Source organism: Manis javanica, chromosome 13 (assembly GCF_040802235.1).
Source record: "Manis javanica isolate MJ-LG chromosome 13, MJ_LKY, whole genome shotgun sequence".
Classification (NCBI taxonomy): domain Eukaryota; kingdom Metazoa; phylum Chordata; class Mammalia; order Pholidota; family Manidae; genus Manis; species Manis javanica.
This window is the reverse complement of record NC_133168.1, coordinates 66246948-66266204: the sequence shown is the minus strand read 5'-3', so window position 1 is coordinate 66266204 and position 19257 is coordinate 66246948. Positions and strand designations below refer to the sequence as shown.

The 19257-nt window shown below is 36.9% G+C and overlaps 2 protein-coding genes across 11 annotated transcripts in view; one reads left to right on the top strand and one right to left on the bottom strand.

Annotated features, from left to right (window-relative positions):
* Positions 1-550: 550 nt before the first annotated feature.
* LOC108405219 (uncharacterized) lies at positions 551-6497 on the bottom strand. 8 transcript variants are annotated; one of them, XR_012124311.1, is made up of 3 exons: positions 3899-6497; positions 3151-3248; positions 551-2745 (listed from the first exon to the last, which is right to left on the bottom strand). XR_012124311.1 is itself a non-coding variant. In XM_037022054.2 (3 exons), the coding sequence occupies exons 1-3, from the start codon at positions 4740-4742 to the stop codon at positions 2653-2655; spliced, it is 624 nt and encodes a 207-aa protein (XP_036877949.1). In that variant the 5' UTR covers positions 4743-6497; the 3' UTR covers positions 551-2652. The 8 variants fall into 8 exon arrangements, 4 of the variants coding, with proteins under 4 accessions (XP_036877949.1, XP_073075854.1, XP_073075853.1 ...); XR_012124313.1 differs by having other exon boundaries at positions 551-2740; XR_012124312.1 differs by having other exon boundaries at positions 3151-3245.
* The window catches only part of LATS1 (large tumor suppressor kinase 1), a 40008-nt gene continuing 25111 nt past the window's right edge, over positions 4361-19257 (top strand). For 2 of the 3 annotated variants that reach the window (XM_073219740.1, XM_017673240.3), the window contains exons 1-3: positions 4361-4498; positions 15417-15903; positions 19066-19213. In XM_073219740.1, coding sequence (XP_073075841.1) covers positions 15562-15903; positions 19066-19213 — 490 coding nt within the window. In that variant the 5' untranslated portion in view covers positions 4361-4498; positions 15417-15561. Of the gene's footprint in view, positions 4499-12139; positions 12231-15416; positions 15904-19065; positions 19214-19257 lie in introns of all 3 variants that reach the window. The other variant, XM_037022002.2, reaches the window with a different exon arrangement.

Genomic DNA, 19257 nt, shown 5'->3' with positions numbered 1-19257 from the left:
CCATCAGAAATGTGCTCTTTTAGCAGGCTAAAGTAAATCTTACAATGGCATGATCTAATTGATACAATGCAGACATGGTCTATGCTTGGATACTTTTATCTGGGGAATATCCCGACATTCCAAGTTGCTCCTAATTGATTAACTCATTAACTCTGAGTCTTTTCTGGCTCTCTAGTTTTATCTGGTTAACACTTATGAGTCCCTTCTAGTGGGTTTTATGGCCTTATTCTCCCTTTACCCACTCATATCTATTTTTCTGCCTAGCAATAGGTCACCATGAAACATTACTTATCCATTTAACCAGTGACAATAAAAGATTTTAAAGGCAGATACAGTTTACATAGTTTTTAGCAAAACTTAGCTCCTAGTTCTTTTAATATCAAGATTTTGTCTTAATTATTCAAACACCTTATTGAGACATTAAGCATGAGAAATCATTCTGATAAAACAATTAGAAAAACACATGATCTTTCATTTTAAGAGCAGACCAGTAGTTCAAGAAACTTTGTCCTTTTAATGAGCAAAACAAAATTCTAATCTCATGGTGTACTTGATATTAAATTTTATTTATTTACTTCCACATGCCTTTTACAACTTTATATAGTTTTTCCTCTTTAAATCATGAGCTTCACTTTAAGACAAAATTACCTTCTTGTCCCTCAATAAAAATGCATTTCCGTTCCTCACTCCTTCCTCTACCAAAACACACATCTTTTCTAGCATGCAGAGAGAGATGTCTCCCTCACTATTTCAAGCAGTCTTAATTAGAACTTAAAACCCTTAGAAACACCAATTCTCAATGAAAATTAAGAAGCAATTGTAAACTGTTACACTGGCATTCATTACTTAGCAGAACTTTAAGGTTTCAGGTTACCACAAAGGATTTTCAAGCTGTTTTTTGGTATACCTATTGTCACACATTATTATTAAAAAGTTTATTTTCTGCACTTACTTAGTTCATTTGTTATTAACAACCATGCTAGACTACCCACAAAGCCTTCATTAAACATCAAAGTCAAGCCTCTTTTTTTGACAGATCTAACAAATAACATCAACTTCAATGACTAAGTAAACCTAGGCAGTTGATAACCATAAAGACATGTCTGTTTTAGTTAAACTTAAATTAGCATCAATGCTGAACATTTACTAACAGAATTTCTGAAAGTTTTGGAATGTCCAACTTTGACAAGTGCTTGTCTTTAAACCATTTTTTAGCAATACATCCAGAGGTAGAAAAATGTCTTCCATTTACACATATATAGTCTATATGAGACATAATGGCCACAGTTATTTTAGGCTGTAATTCTCATGAGGATTGGCAGCAATTTGCTAGGACTCAACTTCAGAATAGAGTTTTAACCCACATTTCCCTCCAGCCTTAACTGGCCACAAAACAAGCTTAGCAATACTATCCAGGGGGTAATATATAAAAACATACAGAGAAACTAATAAGATTTTCTAGTTACTAATATCCAATTGCAAAATGGTGTTGTAATTAAGGGTCTCATTTTGGGGCTATTTTTCTCTGCTTGGCAGTTTGTATTAAGACCAAGTGGCATTACAGAAGGAAATCAGCTTCTTTTCTTTGTAGTTCATCTGATTGAAAGTTATCTCAGCTTTTATATATACCTTAAGGGCAAGTAGTTCAGAATGCTATTTAGGGGCCAGGCTGTATTGTGGAAGATTAATTTCTTCTGTCTCAGGAAGTCTAGTTGTGAAGCAGTATTGTAATCAATACTTTCCTCAGGTGACCATTTTTCTCCATCTCCAGCTGGTAGCTGGGCCAGGCACAGGTGCAGAAGATCATATGCTTCTTCTTCAAGGTTTGGAGGTCAAAGGTGTTCCACTTCTTGATGTATCCCAGAGTAGTAGTAACCAAAATGGCCTTAGATTCTGACTTACCCATCTTTCAAAGCAGATTCCCAACGAGCCCCCAAAAGTTATCAGTGGCTGAGAACGCTGCTGCTTTTTTCCCCAGGATAGTGTCTCAGAGGCCACTGATGAAGAATGAAGCCAGCAGACAATAGTCAGAGCAAACAGCAAAGCTCTTACTAATGAGTGGAAAGAGAAAGCTCCTAATACTCAGGAAAGGGCTCCAAGGGAATGTGGGGTCTGGGGTTTACATTGCCTTCTGAGGGGAGGAAGTCCCACCAAGTAGAGAACTGAACTGATGACATCACAACCCACTCTTGACTGGCTGAAAGTACAGTGTTTCCTATGCACAGGGCATAACCAATCAGAGCTTTGGTCTAAGTTTTTGAATGGCTGAGTTTAATTGGAGCTTTTTTTGAAACTTACAAGGGCCTTAAAACTCACAGGAGCCCTGAACTCTTTTCTGCCTGTGTTCCTCTATTACCTGCTTCAAAGAGAGTATGTCACAGGGAAACAAGCCAACTGAAGAGCTCCCAATAGCCACAGCTGGAACAAACTGTTCAACAAAATAAAATACTTAAGCTATAAAATAAATATCCATAAGTTTATATTGATATAAATGAATGTTTGAATAAATAAATGGGGAAGAGAAAAATCTCAGAATTCCAAGTAATTTATGTAGATCCTCCACCCTCTAGGTGGAACTCAATTCTCTCCTTAAGTATGGGTGTTCATAGTGTAGCACCTTCCCCTAAGATTGTATGGAATTCCTGGGAGGGGTTATGTTCCCAGGACCACGTTGCTCTCCAGACTTCTTCCACGTGTGCTGCCCCTGTTCTTACAGTCATCCAAGCATCCAAGTTGGCCCCTAACCTGTTGATAAAAAAAAAATGAAACCCAAAACACCACTTCCATGAAGCACTGAAAAGTTGAGTAGGTCCATGAAGCTGGAGCAAGAGTTCTCCATCACAGCAACGCAAAGAGCTTCAAATGCTGTGGCAGGTATTGCCATTCTGAGATATCCAGCACCCCTAGTATTTCTCTAGCCTTTTACCTGTATCCCCCCAACCCGCAATCTCAGTTGCAACAGTTTTCCTCTTGTCAGTTGGTTTTTCTCTCCTTCTGATCATTCCTTCTTTTCTGTCCTCCTACTTAACAGTAATAAACCTACTAGTCTTAGATAATAATAAACCTACTAGTCTTAGATAAGACAATTCACTGAGCTCCTTAAATTATCTAAGAATTTCCCCAAGGACAGTAATTTATGGAAATACTCACTTTAGGCTTAGAATTGGAGAGTTTAAGAAGTTCCATGGATTGGTGACAGACGTGGCAAGATTCTGGGGGCAGTGTAATTCTCCAGTTATATAATCCTTCTGGAAAGGACAAAAGGCCTGTGAACATACTAGATTCACATAATTTATATAATTATGAGGCTAAAAGGGACCCTAGAAGTTACTGAGTCCTCCAGATGAAGAAAGTACAATCCAGTGACCCACCTTCGGTCATATCCTCTACCGTCTACAAACTCAGTGCTTTAGCAACATAGATTTTCAACCAAGTGCTCTTGCAATGTAATGTTTTCTTTCAAAATAGGTTTTCACATTTGAACTTCTGTATATAGTGGCCAGCAACTTACTTAACATCACAAAAAATTTCACGTCTTTATTAAAAATGTTTTATAGTCACTAGTAGAAAAAGGATTAAAGGAGGTTTCTGAAAATATTAACCGTATATATACGGTTCTACAGGCAGAACAAAGGCGTTCCTTTAAAAGGGTGGACGGTAGCTTCAGACATCATAAACCCAATGGATCCCATTCCAGACATCCAATTCAACAAGAAATAAAACCTCTTCTCACAGTTATTCTAATTATGGCAATAATTACTTCTACCAATTCGGTTGACAGATTTGAAATCTCTCAACTCTGTTAATCTGCCCTAGTTCAAAATATATTGATCTAGTTGACTCAGACAATTAACACGAATTTACTCGGGAAAACAGTACTATGCAAAAATCAATTTACTTCCAAGCCTCTAGAAATCACAAATCCTGATGTTCACGGCAAGGTTTTAGTGAGCAACTCATATCCGTTCAGAGAAAGAGCTCAGTTGAAAAAAGCGAGAGTTTGAAATAAATGAGTGGGCTTTGGAAGGGAGAAAGCCTGATCTCCGAGCCCGGGCGGGTCTCCTGGGCAGCACCATGCGGGGGCGACGCGGGCGACGCTCGAAAACGCGCAGAGGAGCAGGCGACCGGCGGAGCAATGGAGGACGCAAGCGGCGCGATCGTTCTCCGCCGCCGGGCGGATAGAAGCCCCCAGTCCCCTGCCCCCGCGCAAGCGACGCCGGGAAATGCCCACATCCGGGAAACCTGCCCCGGAGTACGGCGGCGGCGAAACCGAGTGGAAGGCAAAATGGCGGCGGCGGCAGCGGCGTACCGGTGCTAAGGGAGAGCCAGGTCCCAGCGACCCCCGCGACGGGCCGTGCTGACCCGCGGCAGTCCGCCGGCGTCTCTCCACGCCCTGCCTCACCGCGGATACTTTGGGTCCCTGGGACGGGTTCCGGCCGCCTCGGCGCCCGCCCTCGGGCTCGTGGCCGCTGTCCAGGAACCCCGCTTTCCCCTACAGGTAAGTCCGGGGCTGGCGTAGCGGGTGGGGCACAGTGCCTCCTCCCGAGCCGGAGTTGTCGGGGCGGTGGCCGCCGGGGCCCACGCCCATCCCCGCTGGCGGGGGTCCAGGGGCTGCTGCGGACGGGCGGGCCGAGACGGCCCGATGCGGCCTCACTCGGCTGGTTGCGTGGACCTGAGCTGAGTCCTACCCTGGGGAAGCGAGGGCTGGCCGCGCCCGGGGCTGGAGTTAGAGCCTGAGGCATTGCGGCCTTAGAAATTGCAGGTTAGGCCGGGAAGAGCCTGCCTTGCTGGAGGCTCTGTGCGGACTGTCTTCCTCCCACCTCCACCCCAACGCCCGACACGCGCACGGTTCCGTGGCGTTTGGGAAGGAAGGAAGTGAGGGGTGGTTCTGAAACAAATTAGCAGTAAAAGACCTGTAGTTCTTTGCGACCCGGAGGGGCTCGATCCTGGATAAATCTTGAAGAAATTCTAGGATTTTCTACTCTCTACTGTAATGTTAGGCTACTACTGACTGTTGAGAGTTGGAAGGAGTGCCAGAGCTGGAAGGATCTTCATGGAGTAGGAGTGTGGAATAAATACAGAAAATGAAGGAAAGAATATTAATGGAACATTGTTCATTTTAACTTCAACAAGAACTTGTATCTCAAAGAATAAATCTTAGGTGACTTGATTGAATCGCATTCTCTGACTTTTCCAATTGAAAGTTATTTCCTAAGAGAACAAAGTTTAATGTTTGTCTACCACGTTAATATGACTTAAAATAAATATATCATCGTGTAGAAGTTATTCTTAAATCTCGTGAGAAATAAATACAGACTCACACGCAAATCAAGTTTTATCACTTAAGTTTGGGAAATGAATTTGAATGTTCCGGATCGGGAAGCTTATCGGTCCTTCTGGATTAAAAGTTTGTAGCAAATATTCTCCATAAGGAAATTTATGATTGGAATGAATGTTCTCTGCTAAGGTATCTACATTTGTGATTAAACCAAGGTTGTTTCGTTCCTTTAATGTTATCGGGCAGGTAGATAGGCTAGTTGAAGAATTTGACTATTTTAACAGTAAAAGGAGGAGCATTGTGTTCCTCCATCCACTCTTAGTACAAGAAACTAGATCATGGGGAACGCTCATTCTTTCTATGCCTGAATATTTATTGACTATACCTTGACACTCTCAAAAAGCAAAAAAACAAAAACAACAAAAAATAAAACTGCTATTTTTTTGTGGGGGCATATAAAATCTGGATTTCCTTTTATAGGTTGATTTTTTATTTTTGTTTTTAATCCTAGTCCGTGTTCTTCTATATAAATATAGCCTTAAACAGTTCCAAGTTTGGTTATTTAGTTTTCATTCTAGATGTATATTTAGATTAGTGGGGGATTTTGGTAGACTGAAGAAGTTGAGCATTTAACATTTTTAATCAAGTAGAAATGGCATTTTTAAGCATCAAGATAAAATACAGTGGTTGTTTTAACTTTTGATAAGTTAATTCTTAGCAAAGTGAAGAAAATGTCATCAGTATGCAGAGATTCTTGAATATTGCTGCCTAAAACTAAGTATGCTGCTAAGAAAGAAGCATATGTATCACTGTTGCTATTCTCATAACTGATTTGATCAAAGCATTGAGACAGCCCATCTTTTTAATAAGCCTAATTCAACCCAATCTTATTATGTAATGGTACATGTTTTTTTTTTCCTAAGGTTGACAAGGTATTGACAATATTTGTTTGGATTTACTGATATTTGCATATTTGATGAAGGTCTTGAGCCTTCAAAGAAATGAAGGTTTGTCTGTTCAGTTTAACCAATTTAGGTGTCCCTTTAAAGAATGAATGGGCCATGGTCCCAACTGCTTTTAGGAAAATCAAGATGAGATTCCTGAGCTGGTTCAAGTGTGTGGAGTCCATTCCTAGCATGATCTTCATGGCTACAAGACCTTAGGCAGGCTACTTTACCTCTCTAGATCTATTTTCTCATCTGGATATATATATATATATATATATATATATATATATATATATATATATATCCAGTGACTGGATATTGGGGTGACTCTGGCAATATATATATATATATATATATATATATATATATATATATATATATATATATATATTATATTTATTTATTTGTATATCTCCAGGATACCTTATGCTTTATGAATTGAATCTTGCTCTAGTAGGAAAAATAAGACAAGTGCAAGAATAGGGCGAAAATAGGCATTTGAAGTGAAGAATAGGGCATTTGAAGGGTAACACCTAGCAGTTTAATGAAAGCTTCATGAAGGAGGCATTTGACTCGTACCTTAAAGTTGGGCATACTTTCTACAAGAAAGAATATGACAGGGGCTGTCCCAAGAAGAATAAACAGGATGAATAAAATCATGAAAGTAGAAAAATACAAAGTACTTTACTTGAGAGCAAATTTACCACCAAATTTCACCAAATCTACCTCCTTTCAGAACTAGAACATTATAATTGAAGTTGTCAGTGTTTGAAACTTTATTTATAATAGGAAAAATTTAGAAACAACCTCAATGCCCATCAGTACGGGATAGGTAAGTTATGATACATTTACATGATGTAATTCAATATTTAGTTAGTAAAAAAGAAAAAGTTTGAATTGTGGTAATTTCTCAGTTCTGAGACACCATTGAGTCTGAAACAAGCCCTCTATTTGGTAACAACTTTTCAGAGGAAAGAAAATATGTATTTTCATTAACCTTCAGTTATCTCTTCAGTTATCATTGCTATACTGGTGTCAGTGAAGTTTGAGTCTCAGCTAGGATTCTTTTAAATTACAGTCATATCTCAGAGATACTGCTGGGTCAGTTCCAGACCACAGCAACGAAGCAGATACTGCAGTAAGGCAAGTCAAATGAAATTTTTGGTTTCCTAGTGCATGTAAATGTTATGTTTACATTATACTATAGCTTATAAAATGTGCAATAGCATTATGTCTAAAAAAACTATATAAATTAAAAAACTTTACTGCTAAAAAATGCAAACCATCTCTGAGCTTTCAGGGAGTAATAGTCTTTTTGCTGTTGGAGGGTCTTGCCTCAGTGTTGATAGCTGCTCATTGATCAGGGAGGTAGTAGCTGAAGGTTGGGGTGACTCTGGCAATTTCTTAATAAAAGGTAACTCTGAAGGTTGCCACATCAATTGACTCTTCTTTTCAGTTTCTCTATAGCATGTTAGGTGGTTTGAGAGCATTTTACCTACAGATCTTTCAAAATTGCAGTTAGTCCTCATAAACCCTGTAACTGCCTTAACTAAGTTTATGTACTATTCAAAATCCTTTGTTGTCTTTTCACCAGTCTTCACAGCATCTTCGCCTGGAGTAGATTCCATCTCAAGAAACCATTTTCTTTGCTCTTCCATAAGAAGCAGCTCTTCATCAGTACAAAAATGTTTTATAAGGTTTCAGCAGTTAAGTACCATCTCCAGGCTCCACTTGTAATTCTAGTTCTCTTGCTATTTCCACCACATCTGCGGTGACTTCTTCCACTGAAACCTTGAACCCCCTCAAAACCATCCATGAGAGTTCTTCCACACTTCTGTTGACACTGGTATTTTGACCTCTTCCCATAAATTATGAATGTTCTTCATTGTATCCAGAACGATAAATCCTTTCCAGGTTTTTAGTTTATTCTGCCCAGATCCATCCAAGAAATATGGCAGCTATAGTCTTATGAAACATTTCTTCAAAAATAAGACTTGAAAGTCAAAATTATTCCTTGATCCATAGGCTACAGAATGGATGTTGTGCTAGCAGGTGTGAAAACAACATTAATCTCTTTGTACATCTCCATCAGCGCCCTTGGGATAACCAGGTGCATTGTCAATGAGCAATAATATTTTGAAAGAGATCTTTTTTCTAAGCAATAGGTCTTAATAGTGGACTTAACACTATTCAGTAAACCATGTTGTAAACAAATGTGCTGTTATCCAGGCTTTGTTCCATTATAGAACACAAATAGATTTAGCCTAATTCTTAAGGGCTCTAGGATTTTCAGAATGGTAAATGAGCATTTGTTTCCACTTAAAGTCACCAGCCTCATTAGCTCCTAAAAAGAAGAGTCAGCCTGTCCTTTAAAGCTTTGAAGCCAGGCATTGACTTCTCCTCTCTACCTATGAAAGTTCTAGATGGCATCTTCTTCCAAAGAAAGGCTGTTATCATCTACATTGAAAGCTGTTATTTAGTGTAGCCACCTTCAATAATTTTAGCTAGGGATTGTCTGGATAATTTGCTGCAGCTTCTACATCAGCAGTTGCTACTTGACCGTGCATTTTTCTGTTATGATGATGGTTCTTTCCTTAAACCTCATGAACAGGTTTTCTACTTTTCTTCTGTTGCTTTCTCACCTCTCTCAGTCTTCACAGAATTGAAGAGAGTTAGGGCCTTGCTCTGCATTAGGCTTTAGCTTAATGGAATGTTGTGGCTGGTGTGATCTTCTATCCAGGCCACAAAAACTTTCTCCATATCAGCTATAAGGCTTTCATTTTCTTATCATTTGGATGTTCACTGGAAAAGCACTTTTAATTTCCTTCAAGAACTTTGCCTTTGCATTCACAACTTGGCTAACTGGTGCAAAAGGCCTAGCTTTCAGTCTATCTCAGCCTTTGGCATGCCTTCCTCACTAATCCTAATCATTTCTAGCGTTTGACTGAAAGTGAAAGACGTGCCACTCTTCCTTTCTCTTGAACACTGAGAGGCCAGTATAGGGTTATTAAATGTCCTAATTTCAATATCACTGTGTCTCAGGAAATAGGGAGGTCTGAGGAGAGGGAGAGATGGAAGAATGGCTGGTCAGTGGAACAGGTAGAACAGATATGTTCAATTAAGTTCACTGTTTTATATGGGTGAGGTTTGTGGTGCCCTAAAATAATTAAGATAGTAATATCAAAGATCATTGATCACAGACACCATAACAAATATAATAATAATGAAAAAGTTTGAAATATTGCAAAAATTACCAAAATGTGACACAGAAACACAAAGTGAGCAAATACTAGTGGGAAAAGGGAGCTGATAGACTTGATTGACACATGGTTGCCACAAAACTTCAATTGGTAAAACATACAGTGTCTGCAAAGTACAGTAAAGCAAAGTGCAATAAAACAAGGTATGCCTGAATATGTAATTAATATTCATAAGTATAATTTTTAAAAATAACAATGTTTTGTTTTTAACAGCTGTAAGGTACAATTTATATGCCATAAAGTTTATTCATTTAAAGTATACAATTCAGTGGTTTTCAGTGTATTTACAGAGCTTTACAACCATCACCTTGACCAAATTTTAGAATAGAAAATGGCTTTATTTTATACATAATGTTTTGAAACTTGCCTCTTGCTTAAAAATACCTTATGACTGTATGTTCATTGTGAGTACATTTAGATAGAACTTCATCATTCTTTTTATTTTATTCATATAATTATTGTTTTACGAAGTGATATGTCACTTCTGGATTGGTGCTTTTAAGAGATAGATGTACCTTTTTTATTTATTAAAGTATCATTAATATACAGTCTTATGTAGGTTTCAGATACACAATAGATTGGTTCAACATTCACCCTTATTTTCAAGTCCTGACCCCCTTCAGTTCAGTCAGTGTCTATCGGCATAGTAAGATGTTATAGATTCATTAACTGCACTCTCTGTACTGTACTGCCATCCCTGTGACCAGCTTATATTGGAATTACAAATTATTGTGCCCCTTCTCCCTCCACCCACTTCTGACACCCTTGCCAACACCTCCCCTTTGGTAACACTAGTCCCTTCTCAGTGTCTATGAGTCTACTGCTATTCTGTTCCTTCTGTTTTACTTTGTTTTTATACTCCACAAATAAGTGAAATCATTTGGTGTTTGTCTTTCTCTGCCTGGCTTAGTTCACTGAGCATAATACCCTATAGATAGATCTGTGTTATTGCAAATGGGAGAATTTCTTTTCTTTTTATGGCTGAATAGTATTCCATTGTGTGTATGTACCACATCTTCTTTATCCGTTCATCTATTGATGGACACTTAGGTTGTTTCCATATCTTGGCTGTTGTAAATAGTGCAATAGTAAACATAGAGGTACATATTTCTTTTCAAATCAAGGATCTTATTTCTTTAGGTAAATTCCTAGGAGTGGAATTACTGGGCCAAATGATATTTCTATTTTTAGTTTTTTTGAGGAATCTCTGTAGTGCTTTCCACAACGGTTGCACCAATTTACATTCCCACCAAAAGTGTAGGACGGTTCCCCTTTCTTTGCATCCTTGTCAGCATTTGTTGTTTCTTATCTTTTGGATAGTGGCCATTCTAACTGGTGTGAGGTGATCTCATTGTGGTTTTAATTTGCATTTTCCTGATGACTGGCGATGTGGAGCATCTTTTCATGTGCCTGTTGGCCATCTGTATTTCTTCTTTGGGAAAGTGTCTGTTCAGATCCTCCATCCATTCCATTTATTATTCAGGTTGTTTTGTTTTTTGAGTGTTGAGGCATATGTGTTCTTTATATATTTTGGATGTTAACCCCTTATCATATTAAGTCATTTATGAATACATTTTTCCATACACTTAGATGCCTTTTTGTTCTGCTGATGGTGTCCTTTGCTGTACAGAAGCTTTTTAGTTTGATGTAGTTCCACTTGTTCATTTTTTATTTTGTTTCCCTTGCCCGAGGAGATGCATTCAGGAAAATGTTGCTCATGTTTATCTTCAAGATATTTTTTGCCTATGTTTTCTTCTAAGAGTTTTATGGTTTCTTGACTTACATTCAGCTCTTTGATCCATTTAAAGTTTACTTTTGTGTATAGAGTTAGACAATCCAGTTTCATTCTCTTACATGTAGCTGTCCAGTTTTGCCAACACCAGTTGTTGAAAAGGCTGTCATTCCCCATTGTATATTCATGGCTCTTCTATCATATTAATTGACCATATATGCTTGGGTTTATATCTGCACTCTCTGTTCTGTTCCTTTGATCTATGGGTCTGTTCTTGTGCCAGTACCAAATTGTCTTGATTACTGTGGCTTTATAGTATAGCTTGAAGTCAGGAAGCGTAATCCCCACAGCTTGTTCTTCTTTTTCAGGATTGCTTTGGCTATTTGGGGTCTTTTGTGGTTCCATATGAGTTTTTGAACTATTTGTTCTAGTTCATGAAGAATGCTGTTGGTATTTTGATAGGTATTGCATTGAATCTGTGAATTGCTTTAGGCAGTATGGCCATTTTGACAGTATTAATTCTTCCTATCCATGAGCATGGATCAGATTTCCATTTATTGGTGTCTTTAATTTCTCTCATTAGAGTCTTGTAGTTTCCAGAGTAAAGGTCTTTCACCTCCTTGGTTAGGTTTATTCCTAGGTATTTTATTCTTAATATTTTATTCTCAATTGTAAATGGAGTTGTTTTCCTGATTTCCTGCTAATTCATTGTTAGTATATGGAAATGCAACAGATTTCTGTGTATTAATTTTGTGTCCTGCGACTTTGCCGAAATCAGTTATTAGCTCTAATAGTTTTTGGTGGATTCTTTAGGGTTTTCTATGTATAATATCCTGTTGTCTGCAAATAATGACAGTTTAACTTCTTCCTCACCAATTTGTATGCCTTTTATCTCTTTGTGTTGTCTGATTGCTGTGTCTAGGACCTCCAGTACTGTGTTGAATTTAAGTGCTGAGAGTGGGCATTCTTGTCTTGTTCCTAATCTTAGAGGAAAAGCTTTCAGCTTTTCACTGGTAAGTATGATGTTGTCTGTGGGTTTGTCTATATTGCCTTTACTAGATGTTGAATTTTGTTAAATGCTTTTTTCGGCATCTATTGAGATGATCATGTGATTTTTGTCCTTTTTGTTCATCATTCTTTTTAATAGCTGCTTTATCTCATGTTAGATAGGTGTACTACAGTTTACTCAAACAATTGCTGATGAGCATCTAGATTGATGTTATATATAGATAGTGTTGCAAGGAACATCCTACATCTTTGAACACTTCTGTATATATTCCTTTAGTTGTATTGCATTGCTCCTCTTAACCCTCGTTAAAGTCATAAGGTAAACCTTGTCGTGCCAACCATTTTATACCTCAGGGGACAGTTTTTGAGAGAATTAAATGCCCAAGTCCACATTGCTAATAATTAACAGAACAAGGACTTGGATAACTTTTTGTTTTTCTATTTTAAGTGTTATGCTTTTCTGGCACCTGTAGGATTTTAATAAACTAGAGTGTATCCAGAAGAGCACTATAATTACAGACCAGTTAAAGGAACTGGGGATGTTTAAGAGACACATGCTTATTTCATTTGTTCAGCATGTATATTTATTGAGCAGTCACAATGTGTCAAGTTCTGATATAGGCAGTGGACAGACAGTGATTATGAGACGAATAAGGTCCTCTACTCTTGTGGAGCTCTCATTTCAGTGAAGGGAGATAGACAATTAACAAGTAAACAAAATAATTTTAGATAGTGATAAGTACTATCAAGAAAATAAAACAGACTAATTAGGTGACCAAGGAACAGTCTTTGAGGAGTAACATATGGCTGAGACCTGAATAACAAGTCGGAGATACCTAAATCTGTCTATGTAACATGACTGGTAATTACATTTAATGAATTAAAAATAGACATCTAGCAATCCTGAGAAGGAAGAATAAAGCAAGGGGGATCTTGCTTTCCAACTTCAAGGTCTACCAGAAAGCTACAGTAATCAAGACAATTTGGTACTGGCACAAGAACAGACTCATAGACCAGTGGAACAGAATAGAGTCCAGATATTAACCCAAGCGTATATGGTCAATTAATATATGATAAAGGAGCCATGGACATACAATGGGGAAATGACAGCCTCTTCAACAGGTGGTGCTGACCAAACTGGACAACTACATGTAAAAGAATAAAACTGGATTATTGTCTAACTCCATACACAAAAGTAAACTCGAAATGGATCAAAGACCTGAATGTAAGTCAAGAAACCATAAAACTCTTAGAAGAAAACATAGGCAAAAATCTCCTGAATATAAACATGAACAACTTCTTCATGAACATATCACCCCGGGCAAGGGAAACAAAAGCAAAAATGAACAAGTGGGACTATATCAAACTAAAAAGCTCCTGTACAGCAAAGGATACCATCAGTAGAACAAAAAGACATCTAAGTGTATGGGAGAATATATTCATAAATGACATATCCGATAAGGGGTTGACATCCAAAATATACAAAGAGCTCACGCACCTCAACAAATAAAAAGCAAATAATCCAATTAAAAAATGGGCAGAGAATCTGAACAGACACTTCTCCAAAGAAGAAATTCAGATGGCCAACAGGCACATGAAAAGATGCTCCACATCACTAATCATCAGAGAAATGCAAATTAAAACCACAATGAGATATCACCTCACACCAGTATGGATGGCCACCATCCAAAAGACAAACAACAAATGTTGGTGAGCATGTGGAGAAAGGGGAACCCTCCTACACTGCTGGTGGGAATGTAAATTAGTTCAACCATTGTGAAAAGTAGTTTGGAGGTTCCTCAAAAAACTCAAAATAGAAATACCATTTGACCCAGGAATTCCACTCCTAGGAATTTACCCTAGGAATGCAGGAGCCCAGTTTGAAAAAGACATATGCACCCCTATGTTTATCACAGCACTATTTACAATAGCCAAGAAATGGAAGCAACCTAAGTGTCCATCAGTAGATGAATGGATAAAGAAGGTGTGGTACATATACACAATAGAACATTATTCAGCCATAAGAAGAAAACAAATCCTACCATTTGCAGCAGCATGGATGGAGCTAGAGGGTACTATACTCAGTGAAATAAGCCAGGCAGAGAAAGACAAGTATCAGATAACTTCACTAATCTGTGGAGTATAAGAACAAAGAAAAAACTGAAGGAACAAAACAGCAGCAGACTCACAGAACCCAAGAATGGACTAACAGTTACCAAAGGGAAAGGGACTGGGGGTGTCAGGTGGGAAGGGAGGGATAAGGAGAAAAGGGGGCATTATGATTAGCACATATAATGTAGGGTGGGGTGCACGGGGAAGGCAGTATAGCACAGAGAAGACAAGTAGTGACTCTGTGACACCTTACTACAGTGATGGACAGTGACTGCATCCCACCCTCCCCAGTCCCTTTCCCTTTTGTAACTGTTAGTCCATTCTTGGGTTCTGTGAGTCTGCTGCTGTTTTGTTTTTGTTTCTTTTTTAATTTTTTTATTCTGCTGATGTTTTGTTCCCTCAGTTTTTGCTTTGTTACACTTACTCCACAGATGAATGAAATCATTTGGTGCTTGTCTTTCTCTGCCTGGCTTATTTTACTGAGCATAATACACTCTAGCTCCATCCGTATTGCTGCTCCCTATTGTGTTGTTAATAAATACCCTTACTGTTTCTAGAGTACAAGCTGAGTTTGGGAAGTAAATGCAAGCATCTGTTTTTGAAGTATAAAGGTATCTTCTGAACTAGTGGTTTAAAATCTTTTTGAAACAATAGTACTCTTTCTTCTAAAGAAATCTTATACTTGAAGAGTATTCTGTAAAAATCTTTGGAGCTGCCAGATGAAGTTGGTAATGAGAAAGTGCCCATTTTATTGGTCACTTAGTAATCCCTTGCAGTTGTATAAACTTTGTACTAGTGCACTATTAAAATTACTTTTTATTCTCATAGTCAGTACTTGAGGTAATTTTACTTATTTATTTATTTTAATTGATGTACAGTTGCTTGAGATAGTAATTTTATAGATTAGAATATAGGCACAGAGAGATTAACTAACTTGTCCTGACCATACAGCAATATTTTAATGGAGCCAGAATTATCATTTAGGTCTCCAGCTCCTCAGTCAGTGGGATTTTCCCCCTAATACATGGTACTGCTTTATCAGTTAATCAATTTATAGCTTTTCTTTCTTTCTTTTACAGGGTTAATTACTTAGATTGTAAAGAATTTTAATATCCTGGGGACTTCTGGGAAGGATCTCTTCAGTTTTGCGTAAGAGAAAGCTCTGAACGTATCAAGTAGCTCTTTAAGAAGTCGTTTGTGTGGGTTATATATATAGATGTTTTCATGAAGAGAAGTGAAAAGCCAGAAGGATATAGACAAATGAGGCCTAAGACCTTTCCTGCCAGTAACTACACTGGCAGCAGCCGGCAAATGTTGCAAGAAATTCGTGAATCTCTTAGGAATTTATCCAAACCATCGGATGCTGCTAAGGTTGAGCATAACATGAGTAAAATGTCAACTGAAGATCCTCGACAAGTCAGGAATCCACCCAAATTTGGGACGCACCATAAAGCCTTGCTGGAAATTCGAAACTCTCTACAACCATTTGCAAATGAAACAAGTCGGAGTACTTCAGAAGTTAATCCACAAATGCTTCAAGACTTGCAGGCTGCTGGATTTGATGAGGTAAGAACTTTCAAAGACAAAAGAAAACATTTTTCTTACCTTATACTACCTAACACTTTGTAGGTGATCTGTCTAAATGCTTCCTTTAGCAAATATAATCATGTATATAAATTTACATATTCTATCAGGAAAGAATATTTACAATTCCATTAATTATTAAAATAAAATAATCATTATTTCCTTAGTTTTCTCTGTGTTTTCTGGGATTTAAAAAGTCAAGTCATGAAGTCAGAGTGGAAGAACAGTTGAAGAAAGCCACAGGTGAGGGCAGGGTAAGGACATCTGTTTGTAGGTAATCTGAGCTCTGGTGAGCTAAATGGCTGTTGTAGAAATGACAGCTCTAAGGATAAGAAATTTAAATTAATACTGCAGAGAAAGACTAATCAGAAGCTTCATTAAGCATTTGCATTCATATCACTCTCAGGACCAAATCTTAAATTCACAGAAATAAAAATGTACGTGTTGCTCAATCTCCAAGAATTTCAGTTTTATTTTAATGAAGTTCAGTTCATGTTAATTTTGCCAAGTCTTTAATATTTACCTTCAAAACTCATTCTGAAAGCTTTTTATAGCACATATATTTAATCATTTTGTTTAGGGTTACTAATAAAATTTATTTTTCATGATAACATTTTATAAGAATATTTTAGGTGGCAGAAATCAGATGCAAATTATCTATGGAAAATGTAGCTAAATGTGTCTAACAGAGCAGTAGTTACAGTTTCTTTCAGAATTGTAATAACTTTTTTCCCGATTATAAAAGTAGTATCTATTCCCTATTAAAAATTTTTTAAGTATAAAGAAAAAAACTGAAAATTACCTTTAGCTCCATTACACAAAGAAAATTACTCTTAAAATTATTTCACTGTTGTTAATGTTTTGGTAACCATATTTTCAGATATCTGTATATTTGATTTCAAAATCAAGAACCTAAATATGCATTACAGTTAAAGATTTTGAAAAGGGAGATTTATAACTAGCCTGGGAAGAAAAAGTATATTCTCTGGCCCATTCTATTCATCCATCTGATTAATATTATTTCCTATCATTTTATACTTGTGTTCTAAAAATACTGGATTTGTACCAGAAAATAAATGTATATAGAGATATAGAGAGATGACTTGGAATTTACTGGTTAAAAGAAGATTATGGAAGCAGTTTCCTAATCCCTTAGGCAAAAGGCAAATAGAGACAACTGAATGACTGATCTTATTCTTTCTTTTTATATGTAGCTAGGGAAAGAATTTAGAAAATCACATGGCTATAAAGCCTCTTAATTGATAGTGTATTATGTCGGAAAAGTCATGCAGTAGGTAAATATTTATGAGGCTCTTAATGTGTGTGAACCCATCAACCAGGATAATGAGTCATACAAACATGGACCATAACTTTTAAGGGGCTTAGAAATTCTTTCTATTGTTGACAGTTTTAAGAAATCTAAGGCATCAATCAGTGTCCTGTTCTTTATTTGTTGACAGGACTAACAGTAATAATCCTTGAAGAAAGCAGGGGTTAAGGGCACCAGTCCCCCACCTTTCCTCCTCCCTGTGCAGTCAAAAATCTGCATATAACTTTTGAGTCTCCGAAAGCTACTTAGTGTACTGTTGACCGGAAGCCTTACTGATAATATAAACAACACGTCTTATGTTACATGTATTATATGCTCTATTCATACAATAAAGTAAGCTAGAGAAAAGAAAATGTTTTTTCAAATTATTGAAAATCTCAAAAAAAAAATTCCAATATATTTATTGAAGAAAATCGATGTGTAAGTAGACCTGTGCAATTCAAACCTGTATTTTTCAAGGGTCAACTGTAATTGCTTTGCATTATAAAAATATGTTAGCTTTATTACAATCACATATTTCATTTTGTGTGATTTCATTTCACATTTGTCCCTTAGGATATTAATAACCACCTAATCAAGGTTGCTTTACCAAAAGCACATTTAGATGTTTAAACATCACTTTAGACATTTATCAGTCCTCATTTGTTCAAATAATAAAGGTATGGTATTATTTATACCTCTGATGATATAAAGAATATGGCAGGTTACTTCTGCTACCTCCTTAAATCATTCCTGTTATATTGCAGAGTTTGTTCAAGATTCCAACTTAGTACTTCAATATTCTTATCCAGTTTTACTTAATTATTTTTATCATTTCATAAGCCCTAATTTACTCCTTTAGCTATCCTTCCTTTAGTTCAAAGCAGTTGAAATTTTTTGAGACTGTATTTCTGGTGCCCTATAAAATAAAAACCTTTATCTGGTAAGATAATATTGAAATAGTTCAGGATTATAGGAACTATTAGGAAATAAATAGAATTGATGCATTCTTGGATTCTTATTATTGGTTAACTTTGTGAGTGCATTACAGATAAAGAAATTGAGCTCTGAAATGTTAAATAACCTGCCAAAGTTCACACAGTTCTAAAATGTGGCACATAAATCTACAATCACCAGAGTATATTTTTACTTCTAGTTGTGAAAAGGAAAAGCAATATGGGGCTGTTGGAACTCAAACTCCGTTCTGTTTGATTCCAAACTCTGCTTTTTCCATCATATCATCTAGCCTCCTAAAGTCTTCATCACATAATCATTTATAGTCTGTTTTTCTTCTACATTTGTCCCATATTTGTGTCCTTGTAAATAAAGTTCTTTGAAAATCTAAGCTCTAAAAGGATAGAAACCAGAACTACGTAGCTCTTTTACTAGTAAACACAGTGGCAAAGATGCTTAATAAAAAAAAATGCTTTCATGATACAGCAGAGTGGTTTCTGGTATTTTGATTAACACCTTTTTAACAATCTGATAATTTGCTTTTTTATATAAGAATTAAGAATGAGAAATATTCAGAATCATGTATGATTGTGCCTGAAAGAAGTTAATCCTAGAATAAAACAGTCATATATTACATAAAGGTAAAAATTATTAAAGAAACATTTGAAGTATTTGTTTTTGTTCTGTTTTCATTAGTAATTTAAGATTGTATGGATTTTTATAGTAGTTTTACAACAGGACATAATAGTATGGTTTGGGGCCCTGTTCTTCATAATAGTGAATTTCTCTAGAGGAAATCATAGTGCTCAGTGCTCTTTCCCTCTTACTAATCATAAGATTTAAATTTTATTCCTATTTTTCTTTTTTGAAATTTCATTCAGGACATGGTTATCCAAGCTCTTCAGAAAACTAATAATAGAAGTATAGAAGCTGCAATTGAATTCATTAGTAAAATGAGTTACCAAGATCCTCGACGGGAACAGATGGCTGCAGCAGCTGCCAGACCTATTAATGCCAGCTTGAAACCAGGTGATTAATCATTTTTTTCCAGTCTCTTGTTTTCTAGTCTTGCC

Excerpts from the sequence above, each read along its gene's own strand:
- LOC108405219 (XM_037022054.2), bottom strand. The coding sequence starts at position 4,742 with ATGCCTCAGGCTCTAACTCCAGCCCCGGGCGCGGCCAGCCCTCGCTTC. Across the intron at positions 3,249-4,309 it reads CTGGCTCTCCCTTAGCACCG|AAGGATTATATAACTGGAGA; the intron begins GTACGCCGCTGC and ends TGTCCTTTCCAG. Across the intron at positions 2,746-3,150 it reads TCTCCAATTCTAAGCCTAAA|GTTAGGGGCCAACTTGGATG; the intron begins GTGAGTATTTCC and ends TTTTATCAACAG.